The sequence below is a fragment of the Triturus cristatus genome, chromosome 8, assembly GCF_964204655.1.
Source record: "Triturus cristatus chromosome 8, aTriCri1.1, whole genome shotgun sequence".
NCBI classification, from domain to species: Eukaryota; Metazoa; Chordata; class Amphibia; order Caudata; family Salamandridae; genus Triturus; species Triturus cristatus.
The window spans coordinates 460,445,648-460,463,035 of record NC_140591.1 but is presented as its reverse complement, the minus strand read 5'-3'; the positions used below and the strand labels follow the sequence as shown (position 1 = coordinate 460,463,035).

General features: G+C 45.3%; 1 protein-coding gene across 2 annotated transcripts in view; it reads right to left on the bottom strand.

The window, feature by feature from the left end:
• Positions 1-17,388, bottom strand: part of CDADC1 (cytidine and dCMP deaminase domain containing 1) — a 468,682-nt gene that overhangs the window by 257,314 nt on the left and 193,980 nt on the right. For both annotated transcript variants that reach the window (XM_085621895.1, XM_085621894.1), the window contains exon 3: positions 3,815-3,992. In XM_085621895.1, coding sequence (XP_085478021.1) covers positions 3,815-3,992 — 178 coding nt within the window. The remainder of the gene's footprint in view (positions 1-3,814; positions 3,993-17,388) is intronic.

The window sequence follows — 17,388 nt, the reverse complement described above, 5'->3', positions numbered from 1 at the left end:
TCGAATCCGAGGTCGCCATCGGACCGGAGCCGCCCGAAGTCGACATCGAGTAAAGACTGCCCGACGCCATCGAATCGGAGGTCGAGATCGAACCGAGGCCGCTGACATCGAGACCGGAACCGCCTGCCGGCGTCGTCAAAGAACTGACATTGTGCCGAGGCCGCCGACACCGAACTGGAACCGCCTCACGGCATCGACCCGACTCCAGCGGCGTCGGAGCATCAGAAAAAGGGCAGTAAGTGGAGTAGAGGGCGCCTAAGGCCCTGTGGAGACCTGAGAGACTGCTCTAAGGGGCTAGGGAGGTGCTGGAACCAACCTGACTGTGCCAGGGGTGAACTGGGACTAATCTAGAGAAGTTGTGTGGAGAGAGAGAGCCAGGTCTCTGGTATTTTCCCCCTTTATCTACCTCAGTTTAGGCCTCAGCCTTGACCAAGCCAGGGAGTAGACACCCTCAAGCCTTCCACATCCCCACAAGCTGTGCCTGGGCCAAATCAGCCCTTAGGAATTCAAAAGTGATCTGAATCCATGAGTGTCACTGTCAGCTTTTAAGTAATTATTAGGGGCACTGTATTTATTGTATTTAACCTATTTATTGTTCCACTGTATTTATTGGTCCACAGTATTTATTGATGCACAATATTTATTGGTTACAGTATTTATTGCCTCAGAATATTTAATTGCCTGTCTGTATTGCACTTTTATTTATGCCTTCAGTATTTATGATCACCCCTAATTATTGAATCATTAAGCCAGTATTTATTTGTCCTGCACTTTCTAAAAAGTTTGTATATTGTGATTGTTATTTATTTTCTCCAATCAGCAACTAAGAGAAAAAGCAGATAAAGAAAGTTATTTTCATAATTTTTTACGGTGTAGAGTCGTTTTTGGAACGGATGCACGCATGGTTATTGTTTGGGTATGTTGTATGCTTAGCACGGAGCCTGATTCCTGACCACTCGAGCCAAGCTACCACAGTGTGTTCGGAAGACCACCACCACCCCTTCTAGTGTGGGAGTGGGGTTTCCAACAGCATGATTGCCTTCATCTGGGGGTTTTCTGTAAATTATGATATGTTGAACTTAGTGAATATAATGTGTGAATTCCATGACACCGAGGCTGTCAGATTCTTGCCTTAGCTCATTTGTGTGTTCTTTCCAAAGTTCTATTTACCTCTGGGCATTCCTTGTTTGTGATCTTCCCTATAAAAACCCATGTAGCCATTGTGCAAGCGTGCTCCTTCCTTGAGTAACTCCATGGTGCTCGTTGGATGGAGACCCATTCTGAATGCTTAATAAATTACCTATGGTTTGTACTTCGTTCCACTGTTGATTCCTCCTTACTTGATAAGGACCAGTGGCAAGAGTGGTGACCCTGCACCAAGCAGATTAAAATTAATCTGTTCCACAGCAGGGCCAGAATGATGAGCGACTGCTGGAATTGCAAATAAGGGGGGCATGGACTGGTATGATTATGAGTCTCGCTGTATAGATTCTGGGTCCCGATTGAATCAGTGCTGAAAATCCCTGCAGATTAATGTCTTTGTTGGTAAACTATACTCAGTTGTGTTGATTGATCTGTGGTGCGTAGCCGACGGGTTATGACAGAGTCATTACAGAAGTGGTCGCAGCAAGAACTAACTAAAGTGGTATTTATTATGCTATGTATGTGTCTGACAGAGTTACTACTGTAGGTCTCCGATATTAGCCTTGTTGGCTGTAAAACACTATAAAGAGATTTGTTTGCTTTCATTTACATCACTACTTATGCATGTTATGTGGTTATTGGAAAAGTTATGACCTTAAATAACAATGAAAAATATTTTGGGGGAAAAATAGTCAATTCCAGAAAAGGAACTACGTGAAGGGGAATAGAAGGTATAGACTCTTACAATTGAATGAATCAAACCTAAATCAGGGTTAAGTAGAATAGAATAAGCATTTATAGCACATGGCTACCCTAAGGCATCGCAGCGCTATCTTGCTTAACAGCTGACTTGTCCAGTCATTTAGTTTTATCTTGATGCTCCTAAGAAGAAGGGGCCCAGGGGAGAAGCTGAGGACTCCACCATGCATTGATGCGTTTCTTGAGCCTCGGTAGCTTTGGTGGTACTTCACTGGTACACACATTAGAGTCTGCAGGTCCAATGATGAGAAGAGCCGTGGTGCCATGGGGTGACAGTGCGTGGCACTGGGCTCTGGTCAGGACGCCTACGCTAGTGATGTCCTGGACTCTGTCAGCCCTTTGCTTCGGCTGCTGTGGAAATGAGGCTTATGATTCCAGGTTAAGGATAATGAGCAATCAGTTTAAGGAGCGGTTGTTCCAGACTAGGGAAAGGCAGTTCCAAGGTAAGGGAAGGAAATTCCAGATGAAGTGAAGGCAGTTTATGCAAAGACAGTAACACATTCCGTGCTTGTGGTTTGCTTGAGGATGAAAACAAGTTTCAAGACATGCTTGAAAATCCGGCCAACTGGGGAAGAGACTGCCTCCCGAGGCTGCTGTTAAGTACAATCAACAGAGGAGAAAAAAGAAACAAAACATACTTTAACTGTTACATCTGCAAGATCTGTTATTTATGCAGGTCACAGGCTAACCTTCTCCTCATACCCCGGTCAGACATCAGTGGTCAACTGTGTGGTGTTTGGAAGCAGTTTTGGGTTTGGTAATATTCGAAGGCTCATATGGGTCGCACGTTGCTCACAGAAACAGCATGGATATTATTCTAAAAGTGCCAGGTTAAAAAGCTCACAGAATCTGCTGTACGGTAAACTGCTAAGCCGTACACTTCCGGAAGAATTCCAATAGTTAACATCCACGCATGCAAACATAAATAGAATGCAAATGTGCATTAGCACAATGTAATATTTTTCTTCGTGGAGAAAATATATATTTTACTGACGAAACCGCTTGCTGTAATACCTCCTTCAGCATAGTGGGGTGCCCTGCCCATTACGATCAAGGAAAGACTTTACTCCTGCGCTTGCCAGTAGAAAATCATTTTTTTCCCCAAGATGGGACATTATCTGCAGTAGGTATGTGACTACCTATAGGGTCTGTGGGTGTTCAACTGCTTTTGCAGGGTGTCCCAACAAAAAACACATACAATCTGCCCCTGACTTTAAACATACAGAGTTTTTACATTTGTAAGTGTGCCTTATGAACATAAAATGTTACCAATCCTGATTCTTCGACTTAAGATGAGGAATTTTAGTATGTATAGTCCTATTTTGGTGCACATAAATTAAGCTTGCGTGCATGCATTCATTCGTGAATTATGTCCTCTGTGAAAATAATGATAATAGCAGAACTAGAAATAAGACCTCCTATTAAATGGATTTTAGCGACCGCCGGGATGCTTGTGTGGGTGGTTGGGGGGTTTTCTTGGGGTGTTTAAGAATCGGGAGGGAGGGTTGGGGTTCGGGAGTTCTTTAAGGCAATTTACAATATTGGACTGGACCATGCATAGAGACAAATTGAGCTGTATATCGGGCTATCTGTGGGGGGATGGATGGGAGTTAGAAGAGTGCCCCTGGGATCCCTGGTAGAGCTCTTTTGATTGCAGTCAACCCTGGGAGGTCCACAAGACTGCTAATGTATACAATTGTACCGCATACTGCCTTCCCACCTAGTTTTATCATGATGGTCAAGGGATTGTATGTATGCTTTTTGAAAATCAATAAAAGACTGTTTAAAAAAAAGACCTCCTATTAAATGGTACATTGCTCTGCAAAGGCAATTTAAGTCATGGACAATTAAGTATATTATCCTACAGGTCAGAAATTATTAACCATGTAAACCAATCAGAAAATGTACTTACCGTTTACAATCATTTTTAAACACGTGGAACATGGTTTTCGGGAGAAATATAGATTGCACTCTTTAAGCCTTGATCCATGCTTTATAACAGCAACTTGGCCTGCATGCAGATCTACACTGGAACAGTGCAGACCAATAATTTTCATATTTTCTACCACAACAAGCCCAGTTTTCTTTATCTACAAGGGAAGACAATAAGGTTAAATACATATAGTACAATTTTACTATTACCTTTTCACCAAAATTTACAAAATAACTTTGGTTTTGGACAACGGATTAGTCTCTTCCCTGCTACTGTATATCTATACTAAAGGCCACACAAACAATCTTTGTGCAAATATTGCCATTTGCAGACAGGCAGAATGGAGTTAGTGGAACGTTGATACAATCACCAGAGAACCGTTTGCTTTCTTCTCACCCATGATCATGGTGAAGTTGCATTCCTCTCATCCCACAGAAGTAAGTGCATTTGCAGATAAGAAGAGAAAACAGAAATTGGTAATAAAATAATGTTGGACCTGGCCCTCTCGGCAGGGTCACCCCCAAACCTTTTGCCTTCGCCCCTCCGGTTTCACAAACCCATTTGTGTTGACTTTTAGCTATCAATGCACTTTGCCACTTCTAACGAGTGCTAAAGTGCTTGTGCTCTCTCTTTTAAACATAGTACAATTGGCCTACACCCAAATGGCAAACTCAATTTACTTAGAAGTCCCTAGTAAAGTGGTACTACGTGTACCCAGGGTCTGTAAATTAAATGCAACTAGTGGGCTTGTAGCATTGATTGTGCCACCCACTTAAGTAGACGTTTAAACCAGTTTCAGGCCTGCCATTGCAACCTGTGTGTGCAGTTTTAAACTGCCATTTCCTAAACCTTCTTTTTTAATACATATAAATCACTCCTAGGGTAGACCCTAAATGCAGGGTGCATTGCATTAAAAAAGCTAGACATACACCTTTAAGTTTTAGATGTCCTGGTAGTCAAAAAGGCTTCATTCTTTTTTCACTACTGCAAGGCCTACCTCTACCATGGGATACCGCTGGGTTACCTTATAACATTTAAAAAGTGATAACTTTTGTTAGGGAACAGGCAGGAGTCATGTTTGGTGTCTAAGAAATTGTAGTTTTAAATCCTTTTAATGGTAAAATCGAATTTTAAGTCACAATTTTGGAAATGGCACTTTAAAAAAGTTTGCATTTTCTTGTCCTAACTATTTGGTGCTTGCAGCCTGGGTAGGGTGACAAACTGTCCATAATTTTCACAGACAGTCCGTAATTTTGACCTTTTGTTCATGATCATTTCTTTAACGGATGCCGTTTGTCCATAATTTTAATGATTTTGGGTGACAGTCAATGATGTGGCATGTTCCACCCTTCAATGGTCACCAGGAGGTTATGTGGAGAGCCTATAAAGCTACCTAGGATTGGTCTGAAAGCCATTAGCCAATCTTAGTGCTCCCTGCAGGACTGGTCTCATTGGCCCTGATCTTCAGGGCTAAGGACAACAGCTTTAGGTTACCCAGCCATGGGCTGCTTTAGGACATGCAGAGCATGCTTTCAGTCTTTTCACACGTTGTTTACAGTGTCCTAAACTTTTGGAAGAGCAATGGTGTCTGCCAGCAGACTCCCTCAGTCTCAGATGAGCTGGACCACAGAGTCAACCCAGGCTTCATTACCCCTTGCAATCACCTTCTCGAAGGGTAAATTGAATCAAAGTGTCTTTCATATTTTCTACTTTTACATGCACGTTTATTTCCAGTATAATTGAAGTTTGTCAATGGTGTTCTTTCTCTCTCTTTATTTCATCTTCACTCTTACTATCTTTCTCCCTCCCTCGACCTACCTCTCAATCTCTTTCTCTCTCTCTCCTGGTTCCCACTCCCTGTGCCCTCCTCTACTTCAAGCTATGCCCTGCTCTCATCACATGTTTGTTTAATCTTTACAAATGCTGCTATAGTCTATCCATGTCCCCTGCACAAACGAACGGCTAAGAATATTAAACTGCATGCCAGTGCTTTGGTCGAGATAAGCTAGCACTGTCAAAGATTTGTGACTGCTCTTTATTTTGATGTCCCAGTTTCAGTTTCTTCATATATGACTGCTAGCTTGGTGAGGAATTAGGGATTGGAGTTCCTTTGTTTGTGAGGGTGCAGAAAACTCTGCAAACTATTTTGCTCTAAGAAATGCCCAACCACTGGTACATGGTCATGAGTTGTTCCTGGTAGCCTGATTTCTCAAAAACAAGGAACAGTTTTTGAGATTACTGTTCGCATAAATGTAACATAACATGTATTTTTTGTAAAGCCTACGTTCTACCAAGGTTCCTGGTTTGACTTGGCTTCTGTCCAAAGGCTTACTTAGTCTTAGTGCGCTGTCTGATTGGGAAATGTGACCAGGCTACTGTATGACAGTAAACAGTGTTTTTTATTTTTTATTTTATTTTTTATTAGCATTTTCAAAAACATACAATGCCAGACAGATAATTAACAAACAGGCCGCGGTACAACAACATCCGTCTTCCAGTTCTATAGCGTTGTACTGTTACCTGAAAACACATTGTCTATAGTGCAGCTGCTACATCCAATCAGTCGACTTGATACACTTGTAAATATTGAGTCAAGTATTTCCAATAATCTCTAGGCTTTGACCCAGTTGGTAATTCTTCCTCATACGTTTGCAAGGTGTCTTTACAATACGTTAAATCATGGATCCAATGCTTGACTTTGGGAGCCTTTTTACCGCTCCAGCACAATGATATTCTCCTTTTGGCCAGGAGTAACACAATTACACAAAACGTACGCTTCTGGGCGTGAATTTCAGGCATCAGACATGTACGAACAGTGCATTCAATGTTAATGCCCACCATAGTACCCAACATCTGCGTTACCTGTAACCAATACTCTGCAACTACACCACAGGACCATGCCAGATGCATGAAATCTGCCATTTCTGCATTGCAGCGACAACATCTAGAGTCAGTTCGCAGACCATTGCATCAATGTAAAAACCGGTCGCAAACAGGCAGATTCTCAGAATCTGCCCCTTTGCGACCGGTATTTTTGCATTTGGGATGCATCATCCCAAATGCAAAAATCGCAATTTAAGGAATCTCTAAATTGCAATTCCTTAAATTGCGATTGCATTTAAGGAATCCCAAATTGAGATTCCTTAAATGCAATGCATGAAAGTGAAAAAATTAGCGATTTCCCTAATAGGGGGAGCAAATTACCATGAAGTTGAACTTCATGGTAATTTGCTAAAACTTTGAAAAAAGCACTTTTGTGCATCTTTCAAAGTTTCATGTTGCGCACACACATGCCCTTAGAGCATGTGTGTGTGCAACATATGTGCACAGATCAATTTCAGGGGTGCAATAGGGTGTCATTTTGACACCCTTGCACCCTTGAAATTGCAAGAGCAATTTGCGAGTACCTACTGGTACTCGCAAATTGCTCATGCAATCTCCAATTCATTCCTATGGGCCTGGAGGCCCATAGGAATGAATGGAACGGCATTCCTTAATTGCGACTCGCAATTTGCGAGTCGCAATTAAGGAATTTGTAGGAATCGCTATTTTTATAGCGATTCCTACATGCATAGGCTTTTGCAATTCCTTAATTGCGATTCCTTAAAAATCGCAATTAAGGAATCGCAAAAGTCTTTGTTGGTGCATGTGCCAGCATATCTATTAAGCCGTGCTGGCGTATAGTAAGTCTGATGAAGGTACTTGTAGTGTAGTATACGCAAATTTCCATTAGGTGTTAACAAACCAGTTAGTGAGCAAGTCGTAGCCCATTCTTTCGTAGTCAATGGATCATCTAGGCTACTGTCCCATTTTTCCCGTGCTTTATGTGTAGTGTCCGCTATGTCCTCTTGCAGTTTAACATAAAGTTTCAACACCATATGTTTAGCAGTAGGGGAGGTGATCAACAGCTGTAAAGAGGACAATGTCGGTGGCTCCGCCGGGTAAGATGGACATAACTTCTTCAGGGCACCTTATAGTCTGTAATAAGTAAATCTAAATAATAACGTTTGATTGCTTATGATGAAAGCTCATCCAGTGTTCGAAAGAACCCATAAGTCCCCCATGGTATCAAGGCCCACTTGCTTTAGTAGACCCATGCCCACTTCTTCTTGGGTGACAGAGATCTCCGGGTGACAATGCAGCGGTAGTGCAGGAGCATATAATGGCAGCTTATGCGCCTTTCTACCCATTGTTTGCCACAAACTATTTGTCGTATCTATAGTGTTCATATCGCGGTTATGAAGTGGGGGCCTACGGTGGATTATGACAGCGTTTAATGGAACTGGATACGCATCTCCTTCTTCAATTGCAACATGCGTGAGGTAAGGGACTTTGTGATACCAAAAATGCGCATATTGTGCTTGCGCACATAGATAATAAAGCACAATATCTGGGACCTTGAACCCTCCCTGAGAGTAAGGCAGCGTGAGAGCTCGTAGTTCAATCCTAGCCTGTTTACCCGCCCAGATTAGATGAAGGACCATGGAGGAAATCCGACGAAACACCTCAGCTGGAGGCGGGATCGGTATATTATTGAAAAGGTACAGTAATTTAGGTAATATGACCATCTTTACAATGGCTAGGCGATCAGCCAATGATAGTGGTAGCTGAATCCAGCGCCTTATTTTCCCTTCCAACTCATCAATTGCCCTTCCATAATTAGTACGGATGACAATTTCAGGGTCGCGATGGTACCAGACACCAAGATACTTTACTGGCTCGGATTGCCATTCTAGTGGATAGTCCATGGAGTGCGGGTGGGTAGTGTCCGTTAAGGGTATAATTAGGGATTTAGACCAGTTTATTTTTATGCCTGAGTGCTGTTCAAACTTTATATATTCCCTCAGTAGAGGATTCAGATATTTCTCAGGGTCTCGAACATATAGCATCATATCATCTGCATATAATGATATATGCACTGGTCTCTGTGGGAATTGAAGCGCCAAATAGTGATGTCCCTGCCGAATTTTACATGCCAACGGCTCAAGCGCTATCGCAAACAGCAATGGGAACATTGGGCAGCCTTGCTTTGTCCCCCTCGCAATAGCTATAGGTTCAGAGACATATTTGTTAACTCTTATATGCGCCGTTGGCGCGGTATACAGTATTTGTATCCATTAGAGAAACATAGGAGGAAATCCCATTCTCCGTAACACCGTGTGGAGATAGGGCCATTCAATAGAATCAAATGCTTTAGCAGCATCTAATAGTACTGCAGCCGCTTTAGTCGTAGGAGTCAAGTAATGCGATAACGCAAAGAGTGTCCTTGTGTTATGAGCCGTTGACCTTGAGGGGATAAAACCTGATTGATCTGGTAATATTAAATTGGTCATTAGTGGTTGCAATCGAGTGGCAAGAAGTTTGGCAAAATCTTAGTATCTACATTGATTAGGGACAAAGGACGATACGAAATACAATATTCTGGATCTTTGTTGGGCTTTAGAAGAGTAATTAAGAGAGCTTCTCTCAATGTTGGCGGCAGCATCTGCTTTTCATGGGCACTCCCATACATCTCAACCAAATGAGGGGACAATTGGTCAACAAACGCTTTATAAAATTCACACGTAAACCCATCTGGGCCTGGTGCTTTCCCATTAGGCAGGGATTTAACCACTTTTGTTACCTCTTCCACTGTGATGGGCAATGACAGGTAGGCTCGTTGCGTGTCAGACAGCCACGCTATCGCTACATCAGCTAGATAATCCATTATGTCATCAGGAGAGGCTATATGCTGCGACGCATATAACGCCCCGAACGCGGTCATAAATTCCCTCAGTATACCCTGCGCACCATATTGCAGTTCCCCAGTTCTGCTCCTAACCGCCCGGACTGTCTGCGGCGCATGACCAGCGCCGATTTTAGCCGCTAAACATCTACCGGATCTACCACCCTCCCCATAAGTTCTTGCTATCTGCCGCTTTGCTATATATTTGATTTCAGCTTCTGCATATGTTTGGTATTCGGATAAAACAGCCCTAATGTCACCCAATATTTTGGTATGTTGTGTGCGCTCGTATTCACGCTCCAAGGTACGCAGCTTGCCCTCACGCACAACCAGTTGCTGCCGTATATCCTTAAGAATGCCAGCATTAGTACTTATGCAGATTCCTCGAATTGTAGCTTTAAAAGCATCCCACAACAGGCCAGGTTCTTCCGTTGTGGGTTTATTGTGATCAAAGTACTCCTTGATGGCCTGACCTATGGCAGTTACATACATTGAATCCTGTAAAGCTTTCGCATTGAACCGCCAACTGAAAGGAGGCGGCATATAGTGTGGCAAATCTAAGGAAAGTAATACTGGGTTATGGTCGGACAATGTTCTGGGCAAATGACTCACAGACCTTGACCATAGTACTATGTCGTCAGATACTAAACAATAATCTATATTCGGGACCAACTACTGTGTGCAGCTGATGTATGCGTGGCCTCCCTACATTCAGGGTTTCTGATTCTTCAGATATCATTAAGACCCCTGTCAATCATAATATCCTTTAATTTACCCAAAGCCCTTTTGTGAAGTTCAACCGTTTTACCCGACCTATCAAGGTCATCATGTAGCGCAATATTAAAATCACCCCCCCAAATCAAAGGAATGTCTGGCAGATCCCTAAGTTTACACCATAAAGTATGATAGAATTCAGGATCATCAATATTCGGGCCATATGTATTAAGTATAGCAAGTCTCTGTCCCCGTAGTGTACCTGATATAAGAACAAAGCGCCCCACATCATCCGTGGCAGTAGCATCTATATCAAACTGAAAACCCTTTTTAATCAGGATAATGACCCCTCTGGAGTATGAGGGGTATGACGAGTGGTGTATTGTCTCCGCCCATCTGCGCCCCATATGCCCATGAGATGTAGGTGCAAAATGTGTTTCCTGCAGAAGGGCAATATCGATGTGCAGCCTATCCAGATACGCAAGTATTTGCCTAATTTTTTTAGGGTTATTAAGCCCCCGAACATTCCATGTTAACAAGTTCAAGTACTTAGAACGCGACTGTACATCCGCCATCTCTAGCTAGGGACCCCCATGCCAGCATAATATAATGTGCGCAGCCTGCACCTCTTCCAGGTTTTAGGAACGAATGAACGATATTATCCATCGTAACATAACACTGGATTTCAGCGATGTTTCTCAAGCACCTTGGCCAACAAAACAGTTCCCAACACCAACCCTCCCACCCACCTCCCACTTCAGCATCCCAACCATGCCAAAGACGGATCCCAGAGTAAGTAAACAACATAACCTAACTTGGTTTTGGGATCACCCGCGCAGGGGGTCCACCAAGAGCACACAACTCCATCCAACCAAGTGGATGTGGTCAGGTATACATTAGCGATGCGAACTAGGCATTGCCTGCAATATGAAAGTTAGCATACTGGCTGTCGGACCGCCCCACCCGGTTTGTACAATATAATATCACAAACATTCCAGTCTTTCCTCGCGTACTCCCAGCAGTGTACAGTGGTTCCCAGTTTAGGGAGCCCGACAGCCAATAGAACCAGAGCTTCTGCACCAGGGCGCATGCCACAATCCGAATGCCACATCCCACCGTAGCCACCCTCGGTGCTCCATCCACAATTATCATTTTGGCTGTCAACTATAGCACAGCAGAGGCAGCCAACGAGACCATGCATGTACAAACTCATCATCCTGTCCTACTGTTCATGGCAGAACCAGACTGCGGCGCCTAAGTGCCCCCATCGGAAATCAGCAGCATCTCCAGTTGTGGCCTTCATGCCATCAGTAGAAAATGAGACTCATCACCAGTTCAGAGTGCAGAAACAATGCAGGTCTGGTTAATTATAAGTTCAGTCTCCTCTTCTCATTATAGCCCCCAGCCCACTCTAGCTTCTTGAGTCCGCTAATCCACCCAACTTAGTAGCGAGGCACAGTCACCAGCCATACCAGTCCATGATGTCTGCGGCCCAAGGCCGACCTTACCCCACATCTTCACTCAATCCGAATCCCGGCTCTGCTCCGCTCTTTTTAGGTCTCGCTGAGACAGCGCAAGCTGTCTCTTTGAGACATTTTGTAAGTGGGTTTTCAAAAGTGCTACCCACATGATTTGGCAGGCCTAAAGCTTGAGTGCACGTTGGCGTGCACGTGCACAGCTGCTGCTCGCACTCCCTCCTCCCTTCTCCCCCTCCCTTTTCGTCAGCTTTGATCAGGCTCCTCTGTTGCTGGCATTCCCCCCTCCCTTCTCGCCCAGCCCTTCTTGTCACCTCGGCTTGTTTATGTTTTTGTAGCCTGCAAGGCTAATGGCGGGCGCATGTCTCACCTCTTTAGCAAATGTTCACTCCCACAGCCTTTTGCTTGCAGGAGCGAGCATCTGAGGCAGGGTGGCAGCTGCATTCCATCGCTAGCCCCGAGCCTGGCAGCTGTGACTGGTTGGGTGTTATTTACTTTAATTTAAAGCGCGGTGCCTGCTTCAGGGACACCGCGCTCTGTTTTTTTAATTCATTTATTTTTCTTTAAGCCTAGCGCTTAGCTGCCGCACACTCCACCTCCCCAGTGTGGGCTGCCTCCTGCTCCAGACTTATTTCACTGCACGGCTATCACGCTCCACAGACCACCCTGCCCTGTGTGGGCATGGCTCCTACGTACAGACTCACTCTCATCATATGCTGCCCGGCAGTCAGGCATTTACCAGCTCCTTAAGGGCCTGGGTTTTACTGCACGGCTGTCACGCTCTACAGGCCGCCTATGTTCTGCTCTGTGCTCCTCTAGGCACGGACAGTCCTTCACAGACCGCCCTTCTCTGCCCTCTGCAACGATGTGCACTACAGCAGCCTCAACACGCCCCTCCCGCCTCACGACACCGCCCGTGTCAGGCCTCCTCCCTGCAGACATATGGGGCCTCCTACGCCGGCCCCTTTGTCTCCTGGCCGCGCTGCGATTCCCTGCCATTGTCTCCGACCATTTCAGATGTTAACAAGGGCTGCGTTTGTTCCAAACACACTGGAGTGGAATGCTTACAAATTAGCTAAAGTGCCCAGGAATTGCGACATGAGGAGAGTTGGCAAATTTTCACTAAAATGTTTTAACTTCATCTAAGGTTGGCCCTTGTAACAGGAACCCCTTGCCTCAGCACCACAGTTTGTGAAGGCTCCCAGGCTCAGATTTTGATCATAAAGAATGAAAAACACAGAGGCCAATCTTCTTGTGAAGAAGGAAGGCACCGGAGAACGAAAAGTAATTAAGAGGTGATGTATTAATTTATCCTCGAAGATTGCCCACGACCTGGACAGACCGCTCAGCTCGGGAACCCAATTGCAGCTGAGAGAAGACAACTTTGAGTCCCCGACCACCGATCCATTCCAGAAAAGGTACACAAGGCATAAGTAAACACAGACACGAGCGTGCCTCTGACAATGTGTAATAATAGCTTAAATACACTACAACACCCCCACCCCAAAGAACAAAAAATAAATAAAAATAAAATATATGGTAAAACAGTAAAAGGAAACATTCAATACAATACATATTCATGGAGCTTAGTCAGTGAACTGTGTTTTTTGCTGCTAGTTGGATTGTATGTTTATTTTTAAAACGTGTAAGTAGAATTGGAGTAAGTTGACTTCGTGCACTTAAATGCCCTTATAGGTCAAAGGCCTCTATAGTATTCAATTAATGAGGTGCCAAGATTGAACGTCTGACTCGGAAGGGGGAGAGGGGGAGCTGGGTGAACGTCTCAGACACTGGCGAGCAGCTCTTCGTCTGCCATGTTTCAAAGGTGAAATGTAGGCTGGCGTGCTGTTTGTAGACGCTGCTACTGTCCCACTTGCGTCAAAAATGATTCTGCCGCTCAGTGGCTCTTAATGTACTGGCTCTTCATGCCACATCTCAGAACCGCTTTCTTTTGATGTAAGCCGGTAAATATTTATATTATGATGTTTGCCATTCCTTTCATTGTAATTTGTTGTTTTACTGGATTACTTGTTATATGAGATATTCCCCTGCGTGTGTCTGTTTCCACTCAAGAGTCCTGCATTCATGACTTTGGTATCCTATTCGTAGGAGAGCACAGCATTTGTAAGGTTTGAAGCTCGCCAGGTACTTCTTTATTTGTATGAAGAGTTAGTATGCTGTAGTTCTACCTCCAAAAAACAGTAAGGCTTGCTCGCCTTTACTGAAATGAAGTCCCATACACTTCCCAAAGCACCTGGGTTAATAATATAAGAGGTGGTTACAGAAAAGCGCTATAAATGTTTACTGCTATGTGCTGAAGAAGGGCGTGTGATCCCTACTCCAGAGTTTCCCTGCGTGCCCTGCTTGTACTGTGCAGGGCGGTCTGCTCCAGCACACACAGGGCGGTGCAGGGTGTTATTTCAACCGCTGGACACATGGGCATCAGATGGAGATAGCAAGCCAGGGGTTGCCATTGTGTAAGGACAGAGCGAAAGCCCCATTCTGGAGTCAGGCGGAAAAGACTGCTGAGTGTAGGTAAGTTTCCAGACTATAAACCTAGAGAACTTTACTCCGGCTTCTCTCCTCTAGCCAATATTGCATTAAATAAAGATAAGAAAATGTTATAGCAGACAGAACCTCATGAGAAAAGTGTTTTTTTAAAGCATGCCCCTCCAGTCACGTATGAACACAAGGTAGCCTTGAACGTTTCCTTCACTGCACCCTGTTACTCAACGCTGTAAGGGATAGGCTTGGAGCGCGATTCTTTGCACTGGGACAGGTCTGCTTCCAGTGGAAAGCAGCCTTCTGAGGTTTCCTAGGAACTGAATGTCTCTTCTGCCATTGAAGCTCGCATGCTTTCACTTTTTATCCATTGCCATTATTGGACCAATGGCTGAATTACCAGTGTCCTATATTGAAACATGATATTGGGGGCACACTCACTCTCACTCTCACACTCTCACACTCTCTCTCACACTCTCTCACCCTCTCTCACACTCTCTCACCCTCTCTCACCCTCTCTCACCCTCTCTCACCCTCTCTCACCCTCTCTCTCTCACACACACACTGTCTCTCTCACACGCACTCTCTCACGCACTCTCTCCCATGCACACTTTCTCGCACACACACTTTCTCGCACGCACACTTTCTCGCACGCACACATTCTCGCACGCACACATTCTGGCATGCACACATTCTGGCATGCACACATTCTGGCATGCACACATTCTGGCATGCACCCATTCTCCCACGCACACATTCTCCCACGCACACATTCTCCCACGCACACATTCTCCCACGCACACATTCTCCCACGCACACATTCTCCCACGCACACATTCTCCCACGCACACATTCTCCCACGCACACATTCTCCCACGCACACATTCTCCCACGCACACATTCTCCCACGCACACATTCTCCCACGCACACATTCTCCCACGCACACATTCTCCCACGCACACATTCTCCCACGCACACATTCTCCCACGCACACATTCTCCCACGCACACATTCTCCCACGCACACATTCTCCCACGCACACATTCTCGCACACACACTTTCTCGCACACACACTTTCTCGCACACACACTTTCTCACACGCATTCATTTTCACACTCTCTCTCTCTCACACACACACGCACTTTTTCACACTCTCACACACTCTTTCTCTCCCACTTTCTCTCACACACACACACTCTCACACACACAATTTCTCTCACACACACACACAATTTATCACACACACACACAATTTATCACACACACGCACTTATAAAGTGAAGTAAGAGTCACATTGGAGAACACTTAATGCAGAGGTTTTGTTTCATCTCGTGGACCAACTCTAATACCTCCTACTTTTGTTTTAGGCTTGATCTAAGACAAGTCTTGAGGTGGATTGTGCACGTCCTAAATCTATATTTAACACAGTTGTTAAATCTTGCTGTTGCCTCAGGGCACACCTGTGTAAAAGAAACAAGCATTGGCATAGCCAATAGGTCTCGCCTTTGGGACCTTCTGTTACTCAACGCTGTAAGGGATAGGCTTGGAGCGCGATTCTTTGCACTGGGACAGGTCTGCTACCAGTGGAAAGCAGCCTTCTGAGGTTTCCTAGGAACTGAATGTCTCTTCTGCCATTAAAGCTCGCATGCTTTCACTTTTTATCCATTGCAGACCTAAAATGTTCTTTTTCTTCCTGGTTAATCTAGAATGTATATTATTGGACCAATGGCTGAATTACCAGTGTCCTATATTGAAACATGATATTGGGGGCACACTCACTCTCACACACACACTCTCACACTCACTCTCTCACCATATCTCTCTCTCTCTCTCTCTCTCTCTCACACACACTGTCTCTCTCACACGCACTCTCTCCCATGCACTCTCGCACGCTTTCTCACGCACACATTCTCCCACGCACACATTCTCCCACGCACACATTCTCCCGCGCACACATTCTCCCGCGCACACATTCTCCCGCGCACACTTTCTCCCGCGCACACTTTCTCCCGCGCACACTTTCTCCCGCGCACACTTTCTCCCGCGCACACTTTCTCCCGCGCACACTTTCTCCCGCGCACACTTTCTCCCGCGCACACTTTCTCCCGCGCACACTTTCTCCCGCGCACACTTTCTCCCGCGCACACTTTCTCCCGCGCACACTTTCTCCCGCGCACACTTTCTCCCGCGCACACTTTCTCCCGCGCACACTTTCTCCCGCGCACACTTTCTCCCGCGCACACTTTCTCCCGCGCACACTTTCTCCCGCGCACACTTTCTCCCGCGCACACTTTCTCCCGCGCACACTTTCTCCCGCGCACACTTTCTCCCGCGCACACTTTCTCCCGCGCACACTTTCTCCCGCGCACACTTTCTCCCGCGCACACTTTCTCCCGCGCACACTTTCTCCCGCGCACACTTTCTCCCGCGCACACTTTCTCCCGCGCACACTTTCTCCCGCGCACACTTTCTCCCGCGCACACTTTCTCCCGCGCACACTTTCTCCCGCGCACACTTTCTCCCGCGCACACTTTCTCCCGCGCACACTTTCTCCCGCGCACACACTTTCTCCCGCACACACTTTCTCCCGCACACACTTTCTCCCGCACACACTTTCTCCCGCACACTTGCTCCCACGCACACTTTCTCGCGCACACACTTTCTCGCGCACACACTTTCTCGCGCACACACTTTCTCGCGCACACACTTTCTCACACGCATTCATTTTCACACTCTCTCTCTCACACACACTTTTTCACACACACACACTTTTTCACACACACACACTTTTTCACACTCTCACTCTCACACACTTTTTCACACTCTCTCACACTCTTTCTCTCACACTTTCTCTCACACACACACACACTCTCACACACACAATTTCTCTCTCACACACACACACAATTTCTCACACACACACACAATTTATCACACACACACACACACACACTTATAAAGTGAAGTAAGAGTCACATTGGAGAACACTTAATGCAGAGGTTTTGTTTCATCTCGTGGACCAACTCTAATGCCTCCTACTTTTGTTTTAGGCTTGATCTAAGACAAGTCTTGAGGTGGATTGTGCACGTCCTAAATCTATATTTAACAGAGTTGTTAAATCTTGCTGTTGCCTCAG